This window comes from Oculina patagonica, chromosome 13 (genome assembly GCF_052425735.1).
Source record: "Oculina patagonica isolate OP01 chromosome 13, crgOcupat, whole genome shotgun sequence".
NCBI lineage: Eukaryota > Metazoa > Cnidaria > Anthozoa > Scleractinia > Oculinidae > Oculina > Oculina patagonica.
In genome coordinates, this window is record NC_135770.1 from 32,715,326 (window position 1) to 32,740,596 (window position 25,271).

General features: G+C 39.2%; 3 protein-coding genes across 4 annotated transcripts in view; 1 reads left to right on the forward strand and 2 right to left on the reverse strand.

Annotated features, from left to right (window-relative positions):
- The first annotated feature begins 1,008 nt into the window (after positions 1-1,008).
- On the forward strand, positions 1,009-9,249 carry LOC144635207 (crt homolog 1-like). 2 transcript variants are annotated; one of them, XM_078494292.1, is made up of 6 exons: positions 1,009-1,778; positions 3,878-4,064; positions 4,504-4,697; positions 5,827-5,986; positions 6,757-6,902; positions 7,711-9,249. In XM_078494292.1, the coding sequence occupies exons 1-6, from the start codon at positions 1,237-1,239 to the stop codon at positions 7,760-7,762; spliced, it is 1,281 nt and encodes a 426-aa protein (XP_078350418.1). In that variant the 5' UTR covers positions 1,009-1,236; the 3' UTR covers positions 7,763-9,249. The 2 variants fall into 2 exon arrangements, with proteins under 2 accessions (XP_078350418.1, XP_078350419.1); XM_078494293.1 differs by lacking the exons at positions 6,757-6,902; positions 7,711-9,249 and having other exon boundaries at positions 5,627-5,966.
- A 485-nt stretch (positions 9,250-9,734) lies between these two features.
- The window catches only part of LOC144635160 (uncharacterized), a 335,656-nt gene continuing 320,119 nt past the window's right edge, over positions 9,735-25,271 (reverse strand). Inside the window, exon 6 of the mRNA XM_078494218.1 lies at positions 9,735-12,880. The gene's annotated coding sequence lies outside the window, so the exon portion shown is untranslated. The remainder of the gene's footprint in view (positions 12,881-25,271) is intronic.
- Positions 9,735-25,271, reverse strand: part of LOC144635164 (uncharacterized) — a 33,499-nt gene continuing 17,962 nt past the window's right edge. The window contains exons 4-5 of the mRNA XM_078494228.1: positions 13,519-17,027; positions 9,735-12,865 (exon numbers count right to left, since the gene is read on the reverse strand). Coding sequence (XP_078350354.1) covers positions 13,526-16,972 — 3,447 coding nt within the window. The 5' untranslated portion in view covers positions 16,973-17,027 and the 3' untranslated portion in view covers positions 9,735-12,865; positions 13,519-13,525. The remainder of the gene's footprint in view (positions 12,866-13,518; positions 17,028-25,271) is intronic.

Below are 25,271 nucleotides of genomic sequence, written 5' to 3' on the forward strand. Positions count from 1 at the left end.
TTTAATGGAAAACCATCTGTCAACAACGATGCCGCGAAGTTTTTATTAACGTTTAGGAAATCCTCTTTCTCTTCTGAGTTTCTATTCCTATTCTGGACTTATTTCGTCATACCACCGATCAGTTTCCCGGAAAATGCTACCCTTTTCCAGACCAAAACTCTCTGATTTCTATACCCTATCCCAGACTAAACTGCTTGAAAACCATACCCTTCACAGCGGCACATACCTATATAGCTCATGTATGGGAGTGCCCCCCCGGGGCTAAAATGCGCCCACGACCGCGAACTTGACAGCCCATTCTCAGCAGTGTTACACAAAAACGCCCACAGACGCACAAATAACTCCTGAAGTACGTGTACGGCAATTTTGCTGAATGAAGTCAGCCGTAACGAGCAGAATTCAAGTAGAGTTTCGTTACCCGTTGCGCAGAATTTAAGCAAAAAATGCGATTTTTACGAATTATCACTGCCGACAGACAGGTTACGAGCAAATTATTACTATTATTAAGTTTCACGCCTACTGACCCCTCGAAACGTTAAAACAATAGCTAACAGGTATCAAATGCCCCCAGCCCGCGAATGAAAATTGAGGTTCCAGACAGAGGGAAAGTGTACTGACGTCCCAACCTCGTCCCCAGGGTGCTTTTCCTTTCAGATCTGAAGGGAAAAGCACCCTGGAGACGAGGTTGCTGACTTCCCGCAGGGGAGTTTCGTAAACGCGCCGAGTATGCAAGTGTCCCGAAAGTGTCACATGACCCTGAGCAGCGTACTCTGGGGTGTACACTGAGTTCGTTTTTTAAACTCCGTTTTTGTAAAAAAAAAAATGGACACTTTTAGAAACGTTTTCGGCTTATTGCCGGCTTAAATTTCCTTTTATATTTTAAAACGCATTTCATTCACCAATTAACATTTGAATTTTGGGAAATTACCCCACATCACTCAAGCTTCTCCCCACCCCTACCAAGTCAATCTGAATCTTTTTTCTCACGTGATTTCGAAATGATGTTAGCCAACTTTACCTTATTTACCCGGCCTTTAAAACGCCTGATAAATAGGTTATACCCGGGTACATATGTCTTACTGCCTTGAAATGGAGAAATCGACACATTTTCTGTACATGTAATTTGTTTTTCAGTCGATTCATTTCAGTGCTATTGACGAATTTCTCGTTGTTATTCAACCGAGCCATATTCAACCGTGAACTCGGAAAAGAAATTAATATTTATATAAAGCTGAAATGTCGTTCAACAGTGACTCTTCTATGAACAGTTTTCCCAAAGAACATGAACCTCTCATCAACAGCAGTGTTTTTACAGGCGATCAAAGGGATTTCTTGATCAGGGAGCAAGAAAGACGGCTACGCAGCAGAACTTCGTGTTGTTCTTTGAGCAGTTTAGCCACCATGTTGTTTGCATTTGTAACCGTGACAGGACAGGTAACGCAATACGTCACTTTGCCTTTGTGGATCGACTCGACGACTTCATCTCTGCAGAACCAAACAGTGAATTGGAAGCCAACACTGGACAGCTATTTTGTGGTATCCTTTGCTTCTCTTTCGTTCGTTATCGTGTTTGGTTCAGTGTTGGTTTGCAGTGACTTCATTTGCCCAAAATACTTGGTCAAGACTGACTGGAGATACCGTCGATGGCTTTTGTCTGTGGGTTGCTTTCAAGGTGTTTCTGCAATGTTTATCGTGTTTTCTAGCAGTGGAACCAGAACTCCGCCTTATTTACAGGCTATTCTTGGTAACTTTTCCATTCCTATAACACTGATATTAAGGTAAGCATTTGGCCAATAGACCACATCATCCACATGACATAAGCTTAATTATAAGGATGTTTTCAATTCTTAAAGTCCTCCTGAAGTCCTTCAACATCCAAATAAAGTTTATTTTTAGGCATAGCTTTTCTGTAGAGAGCTGAACTCAAAGTGGTAGGGTGGTAGTGTAAAAAAAGCATCTCAGTGTCATATATTCTCTCTTCACTCTTTTCTAGTATGACACATTTTTGATTTAGTCAAAAGTTTCCGCCATGTTTACGCAGACCATGCAGTTGCTAGAATAACACTCTAATCAGCTGTATTCAAAAGTGCTTACAAAACAAACACCTACAGTACACTTAATGACTCCACTATACCTAAAATTCTGGTTATAAGCCCCCCCCCCCACCCCCTTTATAGGCCCATCTTCCTGAAAACAGAAAAATACATCCAATTATAAGCCCCCCCCCTCCCCCCGGATATAAGCCCCCCTCTGCTGGATGACATTACTGAACAAGGTTAAATGTTGCATTATTATGCGTTTTTAACTTCAAAACATATTTCGATCAACGCTCCTGTGACTCGTTTCGAAATTTTTTTTTATTCCGCTTATAATTAAGCCCACACAAAAACCTCTTACGAAGTTGTATAAGCCCAGGGCTTATAACCAGACTTTTACAGTATATAATTATAGGAAAAAACCTACAGCGATAATCGTGGCTGCGGTTAAAATAAAATTGATGCAAGTTAATTGCCTTATGTATTTTTTCAACACTGGAGTTCTCAGAGTTAAAAATTAGACCTAAAAAGGTGTCTTTGTTTGTTTGCTTTATCCTTGTCTATAAAATTAGGCAACGGATATCAAATCAGATGGGGTATATAGTCTGATACCCATTGTCCGATTTTGTACCACAAGCGATGCATTTTGTTCAATGATGAGCAGGTGTGATATTTAAGGTGATTCCCTGGTATTGCATTGCGCATCCTTACTGTGCAGAATTTTACGCGTAATTAGCGCCCGCGCATAAACAAAATGACGGCTTTTTTCTATCCGGCTTGGCTTGCGAGAGAGAGAAATAATCGTTTTCTCGGAAACGAGTTCGGTGGCCTATCATTTTTTTCTCTTAGTTCGAAAGTAGCGATCAAATTCTTTCTATAAAATGAATACAGCTCAATTTCTATGGCAGAATAACACATATAATTATCACCGAAAACGTGTACTTTGCCAGTACTCGCAAAGGAAATATAAGGTATTATATGGTAAATACAAGGTCTTCCTGCTCCTAAACGAATACGGTGACCCCCCTTTTTTATTTCAAAATTTAACTCCCCTTAAGGTAAACAACCAACTGGCAAAGTTTGGTTGGAAATCTATGAGCAGTTCTATTCAAAGGGAATTACCTTAATCATTGGGTTATAATGAACATTTGATCGCTAATTTAGGGCCAGCATGTTTACACGGAGGGAGGGTGCCCTGGCTAGCCGAGTTACCTGGCTAGCAGGGATGAAACATAGCCCGCCTTTAAATGCCATATTCACAGCCCTTCTACTGGCATGTTGAGACAGCGTCATTAAAGCATGTCACGGCGTGGGAAAACCATGTAGCTCAAGAACACACTGGAAGACTTACATGTATCTCGGCAAGCCGGGATAGCCCGGGCATAACTGTTGCTTGTCAAAAAGCTATCCCGCCTAGAAGAGTGCCCGGACAAAAGCTGGCTCGCCCAGCTACAGGGTACCTTGGTTAGCCGAGAGACACTCGTCTTCCATGTTAACAGGCTCTTAGGTAAAGCCAATATATACTCCCATAGTGGGTTTGATAGATATAGTCACTACAGGGCTATACAACCTGTATGTTTGAACTAGGGCCATAACCTGTGACACCTGTAGTGGCTGATCGAGTTCCCTCAGTGTTAATGTGGGTTAAGATTTTGATTGGCTCTTATGTTACACTTGCATGCATAGCGAAATGCTAGCTGATTATATTTATGTCAATGATAATGGCTACTTAAAAACTTAATGACTGCAGAGCCCTGACAGTGTAGAGCGATTTCCCTGAAAATATTCTAATGAGTTGTCTTTTAATGTTGGTTAGTGATTGGTTTATTTATTGTTTTCAGGTTCCTTCTCTTGAAGAAGATTCCCACGAGACGGAAATTTTTATCTGCTATTGCTGTTGTGGCTGGTCTCTTCATTTGTCTTATTCCAATGTTCTCTCCTCAAATTGACCCTCAAGGTGCAAGTCATCTGGGAGGAGCCACAGGACCTGGAAGAGTCCTGTGGCCTTTAGCTTTTATGCTTGGATTTGTAAGTAGGAAATGCACCTATTTTCAGCCAACAACCATTTATTGCCCGTTTAAGTTATAGAAGCATGCAATGCATGCAGGTGATTATGTAATGAGCATTTTTCATGCACTGTACTGGGCTTATAGTGATAGTTGATATACCTGCTTGTGCATTAACAAGAGGGCCTATTACAGGGGCTCATTCAGTCTGCAAACAGCCATATCTTTCTTTTCCAAGAGCCTGCAAATTTCTTTTTTTTTTCTCTTTTAGACCTAGACCACCATATATTTCTTGACCGTTAACTGCCAGAAGAATAAAGAATGTGCCCGCAGACCAACGCTCAAAATAGATGTAATTCCGCCAGACCGCCCGGATATTATCCCTCTATCAAGAGAATTGAAGAAATTGCACAAATCTTTTTAGTTTTTCAATCAATTTATATCTTTTTATTTCTTCAAAGGGAATTGCAGCCACTGCATATATAGTTGAAGAGAAAGTGGTTAAGATACAAGAGAGTGGCCACGCCCAGGCAGGGTTGGTGTCAGTGCTCTTCTGGACGTCACTGGCACAATTTCTAACTGTTGTTCCACTGTTTTGGGTTGACATTATTCCTGGGTTTGGGTATACAGATAACATTCATGAATTCATTCAGAAGTAAGTCTTAAGTAATAAATTATTATAAATGTAACTGTTTTAATTTAAAAAAATCAAAAACCATAGCTGTAGCATTTAGTCAAGAATAGAATTAATTCATCTGCCTAAATTTTAACCCCTTGTGTAACTTGCAGTACAAGTGTGATTGTTGCTTTAATGCTCTGTGCTGACCCTTTTCCAAACTCAAGCCTGACAAAGCATAGGACTCAGATCTCTACATATTTGCAACTGTGTTTTGATACAAAAAAATTCATAGTGATCTGATGATGGGCTGGCATAGCTGTACAGATGCTCTCTCCTCCGCAGAGGCCTCCATTATTTTTTCGTATGGGTTGGGAAATGGGGAGACTGAGGTGAAAAGTAAGCGTGTGGAGCCTAGGGAAAGAAAAACAAAGCATGTGGTCGGGTTTTTCGTGTTTTTTCGCCTTTTCCCTTCCACTGAACGAGCCTCTTTGGAGGAGAGAGCTACAGAGGTGAATGTGCATGGAGTGTCTTTGATTTGTAATGGCACTGTTTTTAATTTTTTGAATGTAATCAGCAACCATTTAGAGATGCTACAAAGATCTCTGTAGATCTACATCAGTTTTTATCAGTATGGAATCCATAATGGCCAAATAGCTTAGAAACTGTGCCAATAAAAAATTATTAGAATTGCCTAATTAGCAACAGTCCAGTTTAAGGGTGTGGTTCTCATAAAGCACCAGCCTTAACTGTACCTGTCACATATTTGCCAGTTGAAACCATCAGCTGTCTATCCCAGTGAAGCCCTCGATGCATCTACAGTTAACGTGCCCCCACATACTCAAATAGGCAGGAATTAATTGTGGGAATAAGATCAAGAATTTGTTAGAAAATTTAACATTTTTGTCACCAACGTCAGCCAGTATGCCTGCAAAGTTGAACTCAGTTGAACTTTGCAGGCATTCCAGCAGTCATGATGCCAATGATGAATTTTCCCATATGCCGGAACTGTGTCCCAGGTCTTGCCAGTGGCAAAGTCCCTGGCACGACTACCGGCAGCATATGAGAGCCAGCTAGCCTTGAGTTTAATGTCACTTCAATGTGGTAGACCAGGTCTTTCAGGGTCTTGAACTAAATATATTAAATGAAGTTTATTAATTTCTCCTAGCTGGACATTTGGATTCCAGTGTGTATTTGGTGGAGCAGGATGTTCCTGGGCTCCTGGTGTGCTTGCATTTTTATTTATTACTGGTTACATCATGACAGTCTGTGGTTGTGCATTGCTTCTGCGGTATTCTGAGGGGGCTACATTGCTTGCAATTGTTATGGTGAGTGTAATGTTTTCAGGGGCAGACCTTGGGGAGGGTTCCAGGCTAGAGAGGCACCACACTCTTCATGTTGAAAAAGGGAGGCCCAAAATTTACCCTCTTTAGAAGAATTAAGGCTCACCCATCTTCACCTTTGAGAGAGCCCCCTCCCCTTGTTTTCAGGAAGAAAGAGGCCCACCTCATCCCTTTTTTTAAGCAAGAATGTGTCATATTCACTTGACCCCATCTTTGGCATTCTATTGCAACTAGCAAGATGATCAGTGCATAAAGAAGCAGTTACAGCCTTTTACAATAGGCTAGTTCCAAATTAGACTCCACTAATCACAAACAAAAGAATTGTGTCAAAATCATTTGAATTCAGTGGTGGATCCAGGATTTTTTCAAAGGGGGTGGCTGTTGACAAATGATGACACTGCCAGTGTTCTTATTTTCTATTTTCATTGACGTGCAGTTTACTTTCATTTTTTTGGTGAATCAAGAGGGGTGGCTAGCCAACCAATTCCCCCCCCCCTCTCTCTCTCTCCTTCCTTGGATCTACCCATGGAATTTTCTTTGTTTTTTAATTGGTCCCCTCAACCTTGACTTAACTACTTAAATTTATCTGGGATTAGAAAAGTGTAATTCAAAACTAGCCTATCTATGCAGATAACTGTCAAGGGACTGGAACCTTGAAAATCCATACAGTGTAGATGGAGAACCAAACAATACTTTAAATTAATTAATTATTTTCAGTAACACACTCTCCTTTTCCACATTTATTTTCATTCTAGTCTCTCTGCACTCCCCTGGGGTTCATGTTTTGGATATTTTTTCAAGAGAAGCCTTTTCACTGGCATCCTTACTTTCACAAAAGCTCTTGGTTCAGTGTCACTGCATTAATTATTATGATTCCAGCTGCTTTTATTTACAACACAGGGTGAGTTTTGACGTTCTAATACTAGTATTAAACATGTATGATGTGATGCAATTGCGTCTGGTGGAAGTGAGCCCTTCAGGTAGCTAGGAAGGAACTTACCTTGCTATACTATTAAGTCAGAAGACTAGACTGGTCAAGATGGTTATAGATAAACCAGAATGGAATGTGATCTGGGAGGAAATGAATGAAATGTGGTTTTCATTGCTGAGTCATATAGTTTCTCATTTCAGTGGCTACATAGCTTGCCATACCTTTTAAAAGTTGAAAACAGTGTTTCAGTACGTATGCATCATAGATGCCAAGTTTTTTGGCCGGTATGGAATGAGAAATGAATTGCCCCGAAGGAACATTAGTGAGACCCAGAGGGGGTAATTTCAAGGGGGGTCTGGGGGTATACTCCCCCAGAAAATTTTTAAAAATGTAAGTTGCAGAGAAGCAATTTCCTTCATTATGGGCAAGCGTTTGTTGTTTTTAAACTCTTCTCTACTCGATTAGCGTTCATCTCTACCAAAGTACAGCTGAAAGTATATCTCTTTATTTAAATTAATAAGACTTTTTCCTCAAGTTGTAATATTTTAAAAAAAAAGCGTGATATTTTGTCTGAATGGCGTGGTTGCGTGAGATTGGGTCAAAAAGAGTGAGTCTCACGCCAAAAGCGTGAGACTTGGCATCTATGATACATGCATCACAGTAGGTTTCACGGTTGCTTCATATTATGTAGGGTACCAGCATATTTAAGTTTGAGTTGCAACTATGTAGCAGTGAAATGCCCAGTCCTGTAAAGTTTATTTTTGTTTGCTTTACACAGAATGCCAGAGAGAGAAAGAGAAGAAATCGCTCCAAAAGATCCTGAAAGATGACTTGACAATGTAATATTGATTAGAAATTCTGCCAAGAAATATTTTACAATGACTTTCATAAAGTACCTACTGTACCTTACCTGTTGATGAATTTATTGCTTTTCAGGTTTAATGGCTCTGCAGTTTATTTTCACAAGGTTTTAGAGCAAATTTTAAAATTTAAGATCAAAAATGGACCACTTAGTTTAAATTTTATAGGAAAAATTATTTTTTTACATCGTGCACTGATGCTAATTAAATTGACCTCTTTGTTGTGAGGAAATAGTTTTGTATTTGAACTTTTACAAATCTGCAACAACCAAAAAAGATAATAAAATAATTTATAACCTTTTATACGGCACCACCCTGTCTTAGTTGCAAGAAGGAATTTGTGACATGGTTGAACCGATTACGAAGGTTAAAGATAGGGATGAAAATAAATATATATTTAATAATTATGTAATACAATACAGTAAATTATATATTAAAAATAATAAATTATTAATAGTTATTATACACAGTGTAGGTACACTGCAGGTTACAAGAACCACTTTTTTACATAATATGTATTAAAATTGTATTTTATAAAACTAACAAAATTAATTTATTTTTATTCATTAGGCAATAAATCAAAATTACTAAAAGTGGGTTAACTTCTTTCTCTTGCTGCTCGCACAAGCAAGCGGCGAAGCCGCGACAAGCTTGGGGACGAGAAGGCTCTAAGCCCCTCCAAGCCCCTTCACGGTTTTGCCGCTTGCTTGTGCGTGCTTAAACCCCAACAAAACTGCCAGCTACGCAGCTTATCTTGCTGTTGCTTTATCCACTCTTGACCGCTGCCACTTTAGTTACTATATGCTATTAGTGTCTAAGAGGTCTTTGCATCCAATTCATGAAACTCCGTGAAATGCACAATGAATTGTTCAAAAAGCCTGTCTTTTCGTTGTTGTTTTGTTTGTTTTATTCTAAAACGTATTTGATTTAAGATGTCAGAAATCAAAGTTCCCGTTTAAGCCTCTCAAAAAAGGAAACAAACTCACCTTTGAATAAATGAACGCAGGCATCGTTTTCAGAAATTTACGTTGCTACAACATTTTCTGTGATACTTGTTTTTAGGAAATGCTGAATTTCTTAGTGGAATTTTATCTATGTTGTTTTGTTCCCAATTATCGAAGCTCTCCTTTCCGCAATGGCTCAAAGAAAATTAAACACAAATGATAATTCATGGCGCAAAAAGGAAAAAAATCTCCTAGCCATGTACTCATCCACTTTCGGCCCCCATGTGGGTCCCGTTTCGGCTTGCAGTCATATTTAGTAAGCTTCTACAGATTGTGCTCAGCATTTTTTTGGCAACTGTTTTGATGTTCAGAGCAACTTTTTATGGAAAAAATCTGAAGCAATTTTCTACTGACAAAGCATAATTTTAGGGATTTTGTTTAGTTTTTAGGAGGTAAATCAGTGACAGCTTATATTACTGAGACATCGTTTGTATTTAGGGGAAAATAACATAAGAGAATAGTGTGTCTTCAATCTGTTTTTGTTCTGTTTGTTTTTTTTTTCCTTAATTGTTTTTTTTTTGTGTGTTCTTCAAGAGCTGGAAAGAGGGGAAAGAGCTCAGTGACCTCTGCTCTTTCTTTAATTAGGGTGGCCACACTCGCTTGTTGCAGTTCCCCCCCCCTTTAAAACGACTGTGTGGGGGGGGGGGAGGGCGACCAAATGGTAAGCGCGCTGGACTCTGGACCGATCCAGGTTCGAGCTCTGGTCAAGGTCACTGTGTTTGTGTTCTTGAGACCCGGATGTATAAATGGGTACCGGCAAATATAATGCTGGGAATAAACCTGCGATGGACTAGCATCCCATTCAGGGGGAGAAGAAATACTTCTAGTCACTTAATGCTACGGAAACCGCGGGATAAGCTCCGGCCTGATAGGCTACTAGGGCCAAACGCAGGCTTTACGCACCCTTTGCAAAGTTTTATTAACAACTATGACTGCAATCACAATTACATCCAACTTTAATAAACACTGATTACAACTGTCTATGCAAATAAAGGTATAATTGACTAAATATTGAAAATTTTCAACCCAGACATGTTAGGTGATAGGTTCCCGGCTGCAAACATTGAATTTGTTCGTTTTTTCAAAAAATGCTAAGAAAGAATACCTGGTCGTTTACGAATCCAGAGGCGGCGGAGCGTTTTGCAACATGCGGGGGGCTAAGACTGTCCCAAAATACTCGGCAGGTTTTCATATTTGAAACAACTTTTTCCGTTCTATCAACTTTTTGTTTTCTGAGCAGTTTCTAGACCGAAGATTTCCGAAGTTTCTCCGAATTGTTCTTCGAACGACGGTTTCCGATCATTTTTCCATCTTTCAGGAAGATAAACGAAGTTTCCCGAAGACCCGAAGACTGTTTGAAACTCTCTCACGAGACGGAATATCTTGACATATCAATTTTATGCTTCGCTTGCGATATTTTCGGCACCAAAACGTGGGGGGAGCCCCCAATTGTTTTGTTTTGCTCTGCTCGGCCGCCTATGGAAACTTACAGCATTCCACTATCAAATGTTCGGTGACAACTCTTAACCTATAGCTAGTCCCTATCCTGATACGATCTTTTCATGTCCTACACAGCAGTCGCGGAATGAAACAACTAAGTATAAAAGAATATGATTTACCAATCAAACAAGTTCTTATTTTAGGTTGAGATGAAAGAACCAATAAATTTTCCTCAAGTTACGTTTGCAATATATCCTTGGAAGAACTCCTAATAAACGCCTGAAGGAACCTCAATTTAGTTTCAGTCGAGGAATCGATCTCTTGAACACCACCGTTGCATGCAGCAAATCGACACTCATTTATGAATGCGTCATCAAATGTAACAGTTGTGCCGTTTCGCCTGTTAGAATTTCGGGCGTTTCGGCAGACAGAATTTAAAAGGTACTTCTTCCAGGGATTAGTTTACCTATTCTCAGAAACCTTCCCTATACAATTTTGTTTTTTTTTTTGTTTTCGAATGTCCATTTTTGTTAGTTATTGAAATACAGCAAACTAACGTTTAGTCAAAAAGCTAAATCTTTCTTCTTTCCGCAAAGTTACGGAGACAAACTAAAGTAGTAAAAACATATTCGAATGCACTCCAAGCGGACGGGTGGAATTACTAAAGAATTTAGGTTGTCCATCACTTTGTATTAGAAGCCATATAAAGCAGACACGGTAACACTGCACTGAATGCTGTATTGTCCATGACAGTATTATCATGTCAAACAGTCGCTCAAAAGTGCTTAGTTCATCTCGGATACGATTTGAGTCCAAGTTCAGTTTGCCATTTCAGTTTCCAGTCTCTCTCTTTGAGTTATCTGTTGTTTTACCTTCATCATTTAGACATTGAGTGATCTCAACAGAAGATGGTCCCAGGTGTAACTCTTGTCTAGCTGGGTTTGCGCAGTTTCTGCCAGTCTCTCTCTTTGAGTTATCTGTTGTTTTACCTTCATCTTTAAAACTGAGTGATCTCTACAAAAGATGGTGCCAGGCGCAACTCTTGTCTAGTTGGGTTTGCGCAGTTTCTGCATGCGATGCTCTACATGTTATCTCTTTGGGGTCAAAATTCTTTAAAGTTTCCTTAGTTCCAAGGTCAGTAGATGGGAGAAAACTGTTGACTGTAATGTGATGCAATAGCTTTTTTTTTCTGATACCATCCTTTTTACCTAGTCTAGCATAGTAAGTTCAACCTTTACCTTGCATATCTACTTGGGTAGTAGTACTTCTTCCAGGGATTAGTTTGCCTATTCTCAGAAATCTTCCCTACAATTTTTTTCTTTGTTTTTGAATGTCCATTTTTGTAAGGTATTGAATTACAGCAAACTATATATAAGAGCAGTTTTCAATTGAGTGTCATAAAATCAAAACCAAAGAAATTACTCTGGCCAATCACAAACTGAGGACACAGACAATCCAGTGAACCAATCAAAACTCCAAGCAAATATATGTAGCTGGCACGTATTGCGGGAAAACTTGCGCGAACGAGTCACGATTGGTTTTGGTTTTACTTTCAAGTAACTGAACTTTACTTGTTCATCTTTGTCTATACCTGAACTTAAACCAAGTAATTGCCAATTCTCACATGAGCAATGGTTACGAGAGTAATAACCTATAAAAGGCCACGCTACTAATGTTACATTACAGTAACGGTAAAAATGATAAATACTGGTAATACCACACGAGACCTTGTTTTCTCTTTGTCCCGCTGGTCATTAAAACTAAACTACAAAAAAACTTATTCGATATAAAATGGAAAATCCTAAAACGAAAAACGTCCATCACTATTTCTTCTCGAAAATCTCTGTTTACTTATATTTTCTGTAGAAAAAATAAAATATTTCCTGTCAAGTTTTCACTTTCAATATATAGCAGGAAATATAATCAATAACAAATATAAGTGTACGTATTATGAACTCTTTTTCTCAGTCACAACACATTTGTTTATAATAAGGTCGAAGAAGCATATTCGCTACTAGAAAGAAAGTCGAGGAACTTCGCGAGCTTCTTGTTTAGTGTCCCCAATAAGCCTACTTGGTCTAAATACGTTTTTATTTTATCCTAACTAAGCTACACCGTCGTTAGGTCTCGCGATAGTTACGTTATATACGGTAACTCGCCTTTCAATTTCAAAGTACGATGTTTCAAAATGTTATAAAAGCAAATGCTACTATTATTTGCAAAGCAGCTTATATGGACCTATGTATTAATTTGTCGAAATTCTGGAGTAACATTTGCAATGATTTGTAATGAAAAGAGAAAAAAGACATTAGAAAGAGTCCTTGTTTCTATTTTCAGACAATTAAAAACCGAGCGACGGTTGTTAACTTGGAAGTGAACAGATCAACTTCTAAACAAACAGGTTTCTCTATATTACACCTTTTGTCTATTTTTCATGTAACAGGTTTCGTAACAGACTCGCCGTCAGGCAATTGTTACTAAATCGATCGCCAATATAATGACAGCGAAACAATGTTGGAAGTGTCTTGGTTATAATATGAAAGAAAGGGATTCAATCAATGAAAAAAGGATATAAAAACTTGTGTTAACTGCTCGTCAAGTAGTTTTCTCGGTATTTGATGTTCAGCGTCTGCAATAAGGCAATCTATAAGAGATAGAGACTTATCAGTGAGAACTACTTTTAAACTTGTACTCATTACTTTATACGCACTGATACGGAACTACTCACAGATCTCGACACAGAGGCAGATCGCAGTCACTTCAATTGAATTGGATTTATGGTCATTTCTAACAGTAAGGTAAGAGGAACTGTCTACAGGTAACTATTAAAATCACTTTCAATCTCTCATTTAACTGAAACCAAGTAACTTCACGTTCACCTTTAGGTAGATTGTGGATGCTATTCGTTTAAGGCGATTCCCTTGTTATGCACTTCGCACACCTACTGCACATAACGTTGCTGGCATCCGAGTGCCGTATTAAAACTTCCAAAAGGCCGCTTTTGTCACAATAAGAAATAGCAAACAGTGGAAGAATGCCAGTAATTTAATTCTGACGGCATTTGCATACTGCCTGAGGGGTACCTTTTCTAATTCTTGGGGTTCAAATATTTCGCCCGATCACGAAGCGCGAAAAGGGGCATGGTGATTCTCTTTTCATGTTATTTAACAACTAACAACTGGCAAAGTTTTAAGAAGACATTCACAATGCACACCATCAATTAAAAATTTAACACTGTTAATATACTTTGGTCATAAAGAAATTTAAAGAAGTGTTACTTACAATGCTTTCATTGATCCTCTCCGCACTCGATCGTGACGTCATCTCCGATTAGTACAAAAGGAGCCCAGTGCTTTACAGCACCAAACTTCTCTGACTCTCGCAGACATTTCATAGCTCGGTTAAGAGCCACACTGGCACTATGACCGCGTGCGAGATGTTGGTAGAAACTTTTCATGAATTCCATAGTAGCTTCATCATTAATTGCCCAGAGTGACACCAGAACAGAACGCGCACCAGCGCCCAAGAAAGCCCGGCCAATACCGACCACACCCTCAGGAGTAATTCTCCCTTGAGCACTGTGACAACAACTAAGCACAACAAGCCTCGCTCGCAGCTGAACAGCTTGCACATCTGACATTTTCAACATGTAATCTTCCTCCTTAGGCTTCTTGAATTTCCTGGTGGGATTTGGAGCCAAAGCAATTTCGCCAGCTTCCATGTCACCGTGAGCTGCAATATGTACCAAGGCAACGGAGCTTATTTGTTTAAGCACCTCGTCTTTCGTTGCTTCTCTTCCCGTCAGTGGTTTGGTGTTAACAATCTCGCCTATCATCTCCACTTCTTTTAGGGCCCATGGCAAAGACCCCAATTTGCCGCGCTTTCCTTTAACTTCCGCCAAACATGGATCTCCCACAAGAAGCGCCCCATTCCTACTGTGGTAGCCCTCTGGACAATCTGTGATCAGTTTTAAAGTTGTAAGCGAGGGAAGAATGCGGATCCTGGTAGATTCATTGATGTATCCGGGAGCCTCAACAGCACACGCAGCATATGGAACCAAGCATAGTGGACCATCCGGCACAATGATTAATTCATCGCCTTTAAGCAAGTTTGCAATTGGGCTAAACACAGCATCAAACAAGAGGCGCAGAGAATTGCTTTTGCTTTCTGCTACTTCCTGACAAGAATTTTCGTTGAGTGGTAAATCTCCTTCCGGGTCATCCAATGAACGATTTTCGCATTTAACATGATAACCAACACCAATTTCTTCGAAAGCTTTTTTCATTAGCGAGGAGACATCTTCGATGCTCTTTTTCTGAAAATGGATATCTGTGCCCGTGAGTACCCATAAATTGATTCTGTTACTTTCGAGTGCTATAAATACTGTCTGCGTTGATATCCCAGTAAATATGTCAGTGACCGTTGCTTTAGATTCAGATGACTTGGACGCTAGTATTTCGGAGTGATATTGCAATTTCATGAGATCCATCAAGGCCTGTGCTCGTCCCTCCTCAGCAACACACAAAGCCTCCTCGCGCTTTTCAAGCCGCAGTAGTGTTCTCCACAGAGCAGTGTAGGCATGTTGACTCGCATTACGAAAGGATATTTTCCATTTATCCTCAGACTGAAGGAGACTTCTGACCTCATTGTACAGCTGTACACTGTATCGATAATAATAAAGAGCTTCATGCAGGGAACCTGTTAATTTCAAAGCGCAACCTAAAGAGTAACATGCACCGGCCTCGTCATTTTTCCGCCCAAGTTCCTTTGCAATGTTAAGATCTTTCGTATGGTAATCTATAGCCTGTTGGAAATCACCCAGGGACTGGTAGGCATTGCCAAGATTGCAATAAGCACGTTCTTCTCCATCTCTCTGCCCCAGTTCTTTTGCAATGTTAAGATCTTTCGTATGGTAATCTATAGCCTGTTGGAAATCACCCAGGGACTGGTAGGCAATGCCAAGACCGGAATAAGCACGTCCTTCTGCATCTCTCTGCCCAAGTTCTTTTGCAATGTTAAGATGTTTCGTATGGTAATCTATAGCCTGTTGGAAATCACCCAGGGAATAGTATGCATTGCCAAGATTGCCATAAGCACGTCCTTCTCCATCTCTCTGCCCAAGTTCTTTTGCAATGTTAAGACGTTTCGTATGGTAATCTATAGCCTGTTGGAAATCACCCAGGGTTTGGTAGGCATTGCCAAGATTGCCATAAGCAGCTCCTTCTCCATCTCTCTGCCCAAGATCTTTTGCAATGTTAAGATGTTTCGTATGGTAATCTATAGCCTGTTGGAAATCACCCAGGGAATAGTATGCATTGCCAAGATTGCCATAAGCACGTCCTTCTCCATCTCTCTGCCCAAGTTCTTTTGCAATGTTAAGACGTTTCGTATGGTAATCTATAGCCTGTTGGAAATCACCCAGACACTTGTAGGCATTGCCAAGATTGCCATAAGCACCTCCTTCTCCATCTCTCTGCCCAAGTTCTTTTGCAATGTTAAGATGTTTCGTATGGTAATCTATAGCCTGTTGGAAATCACCCAGGGACTGGTAGGCAATGCCAAGACCGGAATAAGCAGCTCCTTCTCCATCTCTCTGCCCAAGTTCTTTTGCAATGTTAAGACGTTTCGTATGGTAATCTATAGCCTGTTGGAAATCACCCAGGGAATAGTATGCATTGCCAAGATTGCCATAAGCACGTCCTTCTCCATCTCTCTGCCCAAGTTCTTTTGCAATGTTAAGACGTTTCGTATGGTAATCTATAGCCTGTTGGAAATCACCCAGGGTTTGGTAGGCATTGCCAAGATTGCCATAAGCACTTCCTTCTCCATCTCTCTGCCCAAGTTCTTTTGCAATGTTAAGATGTTTCGTATGGTAATCTATAGCCTGTTGGAAATCACCCAGGGAATGGTAGGCATTGCCAAGATTGCCATAAGCACCTCCTTCTCCATCTCTCTGCCCAAGTTCTTTTGCAATGTTAAGATCTTTCGTATGGTAATCTATAGCCTGTTGGAAATCACCCAGGGACTGGTAGGCAATGCCAAGACCGGAATAAGCAGCTCCTTCTCCATCTCTCTGCCCAAGTTCTTTAGCAATGTTAAGATGTTTCGTATGGTAATCTATAGCCTGTTGGAAATCACCCAGACACTTGTAGGCATTGCCAAGATTGCCATAAGCAGCTCCTTCTCCATCTCTATGCCCAAGTTCTTTTGCAATGTTAAGATCTTTCGTATGGTAATCTATAGCCTGTTGGAAATCACCCAGGGACTGGTAGGCAATGCCAAGACCGGAATAAGCAGCTCCTTCTCCATCTCTCTGCCCAAGTTCTTTTGCAATGTTAAGATGTTTCGTATGGTAATCTATAGCCTGTTGGAAATCACCCAAGGAATCGTAGGCATTGCCAAGATTGCCATAAGCACGTCCTTCTCCATCTCTCTGCCCAAGTTCTTTTGCAATGTTAAGATGTTTCGTATGGTAATCTATAGCCTGTTGGAAGTCACCCAGACACTTGTAGGCATTGCCAAGATTGCCATAAGCAGCTCCTTCTCCATCTCTCTGCCCAAGTTCTTTTGCAATGTTAAGATCTTTCGTATGGTAATCTATAGCCTGTTGGAAATCACCCAGGGAATCGTAGGCATTGCCAAGATTGCCATAAGCACGTCTTTCTCCAGCCTTGTTCCCCAGTTCTTTTGCAGTGTTAAGTTCTTGCTTGTAGTTCTCTATCTTTCTTTTAATCATTTTTATATACTTATATTCATGTGACCAATTTGCGTGCCTCTCCTCAAGTACACACCTAGTAAACATGAAATGTATAAATAGAATATTTTGTAGCTTGATTGAGGTATCCGTATGTGAGTATTTTTTAATTGGGCTTTGGCCCTATTGTTAAAGTGTTATGAAATTCGTGCTAAGTTTTATGGTTTATAATTAGAGTTTATCGGCTCCCATGCTCACCTCGTTTCGGGGAAAAAAACTGCTTAAACTGCTGCGACCAGAACCCTCATCTTATATGTGTGTAACGCAAACAGCATAAAAACGAAGCGCGTGACTTCGCGGTCCAGTGAAGCTGATGTGACACAGAAAATATTTTTATTGAAGACATGTCTGCACTGACTATATACAAAAGTGCGCCAGAATTATTTCCTATTGAACAAGTATCATCACAAGTGTATATGCCAAAATGGCAGCCGCAAGATATTCGTCCGATGTTCTGCAAACGTTTTACGGCCCAATAAACATAAGCTTACCTCCATCGCTGGCAGAGGAGTCAACAATTTCCGAAGCCATTCAAAACCTCCCTCCAGAGCTTCGTGAGATAATTTACAAGGAATATCTTGCCATAAAAATGAGGCAGCGAGCGGCTATGGGCTGGGATGAGGTGCATCAGGTTATTAAAGAGGCGTCGAGCACAAATCGTTAAGGTCTTGTTTTGCCATAAATGCGACACTTAGTTTGGTTTCACTGTTTTTGTTTTGAAATATGCGAGTTGCGTGACATTTTTCTCAGAAATACCGGAACCAAATGTTTATATTTCCCAGGCCCTGGACGAGCTGTACACAACATGGCCGACGACTCGCAATTTTAGTGTTTGGGCCGAAGAAAACGAAACCAAAACAAAATTTACAAAACAAATACGCTCAGTTAACGCGCTGTAAGTTTTTTTTGCCCCCACAGAGTATGGCGAAGTTATGCGAGGAGTAAAAAACGAGAAATAACAACATTTGTACACAGCGATCGTTCGATCGAATCTTTTGATCTTCCTTGAACAAGGGACTCAATCGAGCCTGTTTAATTTTCCTCTGCTTCTCGCATGGCTTCAACGACATGATATGTTATCCGTCTGGCCTCGTTCTGCCAAACAGGTGTAGAAAGTTCAGTGAAAATAAAGCAAATCGCATGGAAAAGCACGAGCATTTTGGGCTTCAGAAGCTGTTGGCTATAATTTATTTACCAAGTCTCTAATTATGCTGACATCATCCCGCTGCCCAAAAGCGCATGCGTATGTGCCCAAATATTGCGAAATTTTGGTACAGGACAGAGAAAGGGTACCACAAGTTTAAAAGGAGGCAAAGTGAACAATATATATATAGTGATTGTGCAGATGTAATTGTTAGTTCACTGACTGGTGAAGCCTTAGGGAGGTAATGGTCGGCCACCATTTGAATCCTGTTTGAGGGCTTGTGCCACGGTGAATTACGAGGTATAGGGGAACTCCTTCCAGTGGGAAAGTACCCTCGGTTCAGCCCGCCTCGGCCTACGGGAAGGGGGCAGAAATCCCTCGGGATTTCAAACCTCGCTCCCAGAGGTAAAATGGGAATTGACAGCCGCCTTGTCAGCGGCGGGATAAAGTCCTAGTCGGGGCTAGGCAAGAACAGCCAAACGAGCACCCCCCGACAAGGGTTTTGTCCCTTTGTGTGACCTGTCACGCAACGTCACGCGTGATAGTAACGTAACCCAGTCACGCAACGACACGCGTGAAGGTAACGCGGTGTAACACATTCATCTGTTTTTAATAAGACTTACAGATAATTTTGCGTTTTTTCGCTCAAAATTTAGTTCAAATTTGTGCTGGACTAGGCAAGTTTTTTGAAAAATTCATCCCGGATTCCTTTTTTTGAATGAATTTCAAGATCTGGCTGGCGTGAATTTGTTTGTTTTTGTGCGAAGTTTGAGCGTTAAGTCTCTTTAAGTTGGCGAGTTTAAACTCCGTGTCGGAAACAAGATTATTATCAAGATTATTATCAAGAGCTTGTGAGACAGAGCTGTTTTTGAGTCATGTTTTGAAACAGCCAGAGCATGGATTCTTGATTGCTTATTAACTTTACGTTCAAGCTTCCCTTCTGACAGGCCAGTGGAAGCAACACCTGATAAAGCTGCTACTGCGGCAACAGGCGCGCGGATGACAATTCCGACATCAGTAAGTGATGTTGCAAAAGCCCCATAAGACAGAACTGCCGTCACGGCGCCAAGACAGACCACGGAATAGTGAATCACTTTCCGGACTTTTTTTATATTTTTTTAGCACAAGCCTATAATGCTCAACCTCATTAGATATCAGGAGAATAAGAATTTGAAAATTTCGGTCGCTTCCAATCAAGAAGAGTTAGCCGAACTCAAAGTTAGCATGGTCAACACGTGTTCCATAGCAGCCGACAACGATAATGAACTCAGAAAGCTGAAAGCGGACATCCAACAGCTTAGATGCAGGAACGGGTGTAAGCTGGAGGCTTACACCCGCAGAGAGAATATAAAGATATTCAACTTGCCGGAGATTAGAGGTGAGACGCCCAGTGATACTGAGGAGTTAGTTAAATCTATGTTTGAGGAAAAAATGAAAATCCCAAAAGAGGATGTTGATGATATTCGGTTTGAGCGGGTCCATCGTTTGCCAACTCGACGCAACCAAAACAATCCTAATAAGCCACGACCTGTTATTGCAAAATTCAGTTTCTACCAGGACAAACAATTTGTTTGGTCTTCAGTCAAAAACTTGAAAGACACCGGAATTGGACTTGCACATGATTATCCTAAAGAAATAGATGATATCCATTCAAAACTATACCCGGTTCTGAAGAAAGCTAAGCGAGACAAACAACAAGCCTTCTTTAAGGTCGACAAACTGATAATAAATGGTCAAGTTTACAGAGGAAAGGAAACAGAAAATCTTCCATATTATGGTGTAATTATGAGTAGTAATACCCAAGCAGATGGAGAGCTGTAGCTCGCAAATGCACGTCGGATGGACAATTGATGTATTTGTGTTTTTACTTTATGTAGTTCAGCTTATATTTCTCGTATTGTACTATGTATTAATAATTGTACTCAATTCTGTTCAGTGGAAACCGTTCTATTTAGTCTTTAGATCACCTTGCATTCGCGAAGTAACTTGCTTTGTACCGTATTTATTTCTGTTAACTAAGTTATATTTGTTTATTTTCGACTTTGGATTTGCATTTACAGTTGTCATTTCAAATACTTCATTATCACTTTTTCCTTTGTTTCAATCTTCCTTCTGCAGTCTCATTTGCGACAATTGTGATCTCAAAAGATGACCGAGGCGCTAAAATTATTATCGCTTAATGTAAAGGGAATAAGCAATTTTAAAAAAAGGAGGGCCATTTTTAATTGGTGCCGAAAACGCGCAAACATTTCATTTTTGCAAGAAACTCACTCCACGATAGCAGCGGAAAATCAGTGGAGAAATGAATGGGGTGCGGAGCTTATAACTTGCCATGGCAGCTCTAATTCTCGCGGCGTTGCAATTCTAATTAAGAAGGGTGTTGACTGCACCATACATAAAAAAAATTCTAGATCCTTTGGGACGTTACATCATTTTGAAAACTGAAATCAAAGATAAGATATATGTTCTAGTAAACATATATGCACCGAATAAAGATAAAGAAATTGTAACTTTCTTAAACAAATTAGTTATAACGCTGCAAAACGAGGATCTGGATTCCGAAAACAACATCATAATCGGAGGCGATTTTAATTGCCCACTTAATCCTACTATTGACAAGAAAGGTGGTACTCTTATTCAACGAAAATCTGTCACATCTCGCATCGTCTGCTTGCAAAGTCAACTTGATTTAGTAGATATTTGGAGAATTAAAAACCCAGACGTTAAAAGTTTCACATGGAGTAAAAAATCTCCTCGAATTTTTTGTCGCCTGGATTATTGGCTAATCTCGAATAACTTAAATGATTCTGTACAACTGACGGATATAATTCCTGCTATAAGAACCGATCACGACGCGATCTATCTAGAATTTTGCGGAGAACCATATAACGAGTGTAGAGGACCAAATTACTGGAAGATGAACTGCTCTTTGTTAGATGATGAAGAATATGTCAACAGTGTTACTGAAATGATCCCAATGTGGATTACGGAAGGACGGGAAGAACTTTCTGATGATCGATGTGTGTGGGATTGGATCAAATATAACATAAGATCCCACGCTATCCGTCACTCCAAAAGTAGATCAAAGCAAAAAAATGAAACAGAAACAAAACTCCAGAATAAACTTAATGTAGCGAAAAAAGCTGCTGAAACCAACCCTAGTGACAACAATGCAACCCTATTATATGCCGCTCAGAAACAATTAGAATCATTTTATGAAGAGAAAACAAAAGGAATTATTGTGCGTGCACGCGCCAGATGGCACGAACAAGGCGAGAAGAGTACAAAATACTTCTTAAACTTAGAAAAAAGAAATCACGTCAAGAAACACATACGAAAACTGCATATAAACGGGGCAATCAAAACAGATCCATTCTGTATACTAAAGGAAGTAGAACAATTCTACTGTGACTTGTACAAGACTTATAATATTCTTCCGGACATTGATCTTAAAATTGATTCCTTTTTAAATGATTTAAATATTCCTACATTAACTGAAGAACAAAAAAAATCATGTGAAGGTAAAATCTCTTCGGAGGAATGTTTCCGTCTTCTCGATACTTTTCAAGACAACAAAACTCCAGGGAACGATGGAATTCCGATCGAGTTCTACAAAAAATTTTGGCCTTTAATGAGCGATTGCATTATTAGATGTGTTAATGATTGTTTCAAAAAAGGAGAGATGTTCCAATCTCAAAAGCAAGCGTTTATCACTCTCATAGAAAAAAGAGGTAAAGATCGTTCTCTCGTTGAAAATTGGCGCCCAATTTCTCTTGTTAACGTGGACGCAAAAATTATGTCTAAAGTAATAGTTTCGAGAATTAAAAATGTCTTACCTTATATCATTCATCATAATCAAACAGGGTATATTAAAGATCGTTTTATCGCCGAAACCATTCGCTCCATCTATGATATTATGGATTGGACTGTTAAAGAAAACATCCCTGGTTTAATGATTTTCATTGATTTTCAAAAGGCATTCGATAGTATTGAATGGGATTTCCTTTTTAAATGTCTTGAAGCTTTTAATTTTGGTTCTGACTTTGGTTCTAAAACTGTTCTACAAAAACATAGAAAGCTGCATAATTAACAACGGCATGATTTCAAAACCTTTTAAACTTGAGCGAGGCGTTAGACAGGGAGATCCACTTTCTCCTTATCTTTTCATTGTAGCTGTAGAAACGTTAGCAATTGCCATTCGTCAAAATCCAGCTATAAAGGGTATCTCTATTGGCAAGGAAGAGTTAACTATTACAATACGCAGATGGCACAACAGCAATGCCCGCCGACACTAGCTCGGCCAAAGTACTATTTCAAGTATTAGACCTTTTTAAGAATATCTCAGGCCTCAAGATCAATAACACAAAAACCGAGGGTATGTGGATTGGTTCATCAAAAGAAAACAAAGCACAACCGTTTGGCATTAAATGGCCTAACGAGCCAATTAAAGCACTGGGGGTGTACTTCACGTACGACCCAAAACTATTAAAAGAAAAGAATTTCATTGAACGTTTGGATAGTATTAAAAAACTTATCAACATCTGGTCCTCTAGAGGTTTATCTGTGTACGGCAAGGTTACAATCATCAAATCCTTTCTTATTCCAAAATTTGTTTATGTTTGCTCGGTACTGCCTACACCTAAAGAATTAGTGAAAGAATTGAATCAACTGTTGTTCAAATTTTTATGGAATGGGACGGATAAGGTCACCCGAGTTTCGGCAATAAATAAATACGAGGAAGGTGGTTTAAAAATGATTGATTTAAATTGCATGATCAAGTCTTTAAGGCTGGCATGGATAAAACGCATATTTAATGACAACAACGGAACATGGAAATCATATCTAAACCACTTGCTGGATCCCATGGGAGGGTTTTTCTTTTTAAATTGTAACTATGATATAAAGGATTACAACATCTTCTCTCAGTTCTACAGTGAAATGCTCTCTTGGTGGTCGGAGTTTCGTGATTCCTTTGCCTCTCAACGAGATTGGCAAAATATTATTTGGAATAATAAGGAAATTCGTATTGAAAAAAGACCAGTCTTCTACAAAAAGTATTTTGAGGCGGGAGTGATTCGTATCCAAGACCTACATTTTGATTCAAATATAAACGATGCACTCAGCCACTGGTCAGACAAGATAATCAATATTAGTTATTTGCAATGGGCTGGCCTTCGCCATTCTATACCGCCCTTTTTAAAGAATATTATTTCCTGTCCATCTTTAGCTCCTCTATCCTTCTTTATTGACGACAACATCTTTGACGTCAAAAAAAAGAAATCAAAAGACTATTACTCACCTCTTGTTCGCAAAATAGCACAATTTCCTAATATCATAAACAAACTGCAGAACGATTTTAACTTTTCTATCGATCAGCTGAGACAAATCTTTAGTCTGCGCATGCCACACTCTGTTGTACTTGAATCTTATGTAAAAGGATTTCAATTCAAAGTGCTCAACTCTATTCTATACACTAATTCAAAATTACACAAAATAGGCTTTAAAACAGACGACCTATGTTCATTTTGCAAGGCAGAACCGGAAACCTTGTACCACCTTCTTTATCAATGCTCCTTTGTTAAACGATTCTGGAGTGAGTTTCAAGGTTACTGGCACCAAATCTCAAATCAGCAGGTTCATCTTTCCCTCCAAGATGTTTTATTTGGAATATTATCCAAACCATGCCCTTTACTCAACTTACTGAACTATTTTATAATCATTGGAAAACTACTTATATGGGACTGCAGAAGATGCCAAATTCAACCCACAATTCAAGGATTTCGTACTAAAATTGCCATTAAATATGAAACGGAAAGTAAGATCAAAAAGAAAGATTATTTTTAAAAAAAGTGGGTACTAATCCCAAATTAATTTATGTAATTTCCTCTTTTTGTTAGTCACGTAGATGGCATTATTATTATTTGAATGACAACTGTAACTGTCTTTTTTCCTTTTCTTTCTTCTTTTTACATTGTTTAAAGCACAAAGATAATTAAGATATTCTCCTATCTGTTGTATCTCTTAATATTCAAGCTTTGTAGTATTGTTAGTATTAATTTTTGTGAGCAATGTAATCGCGTTTGTATCTTTCATGTGAAAAATCTATAAGTAAATAATCTCGGTACTATTAGTTAATATATAAGTGTGTTCGTCATCATTGTATTTTGTAGAGTTGTTATCGTAAGCTAACTATATATTTATCTCTGATCGTAAGTTATTTGTAGGTAATCTATTCTTCTGTAAGTAACTTTAATGTAAGTGGCGTGTATCATTGTAACTTATTTTTACAATTGATCTGTTAATTTATTTCTTATTCGAAGTAAATAGGAAAATTATTGAAATTGAACAGGTCGCACGGTCGTCTCTAACGGAAATAGTCAAGCTGTTTACAAATTTATCAGAAGACACGGCACGCGAGATATTAAGATATGTGTTTTGGTAATGAATTTTTTCGTAAGCTTTTCCTCGGGTGTTAAAACAAGCAAAAACAGTAGATGGTTTACCATTAAAAAGGTTCTGTTCTCTGTCAACTAAATCGCAATGCATGAAATAAGTTGTGGGAGAGTTTAATCTTTTTATATAAGTTCTAGCTCCCAAATGCGAAACATTACTGATTGATTCCTAGTAGTAAATTAGACATATTAAGATCGAGAATTATTTTTTTAAACTGAGCATTTGTGATTACAAGCTGACCAAGTGGTGTATTAACATCTGTGGGCAATTCAATACGATGTTTGTAAAAATTAGTTTTCAATTCACTCGCCAACCTTTCGAGAGTGTAATGACCAGCTAAAAATGGCACATCAACCGACTTTTATGTTCATCAAAAAAACAAATTCCATCTTCTTTAAGATTAAACCAAAAGTTAGAGACATGACAATAATTTTATGAACTGAGGTCGTGGAATTGGTTGGTCAAAACATACAGGGGGTTTGAGAACGCAACAACAGTGGGCACGACCATTGTTATTCGTATTAAAAATATATCTTTCTTCAAATATGCAAAATGCAGGCTCTCATGAAATGGATGCAAACACCGCAAGTTAGTTGAGAGAGTTTCGACAAAGATCACTTAAATCTGAGTTTGCCGCCGAATGTGTACGACAACAAGTACGACGTGGCTTCCTACAAAAGAATA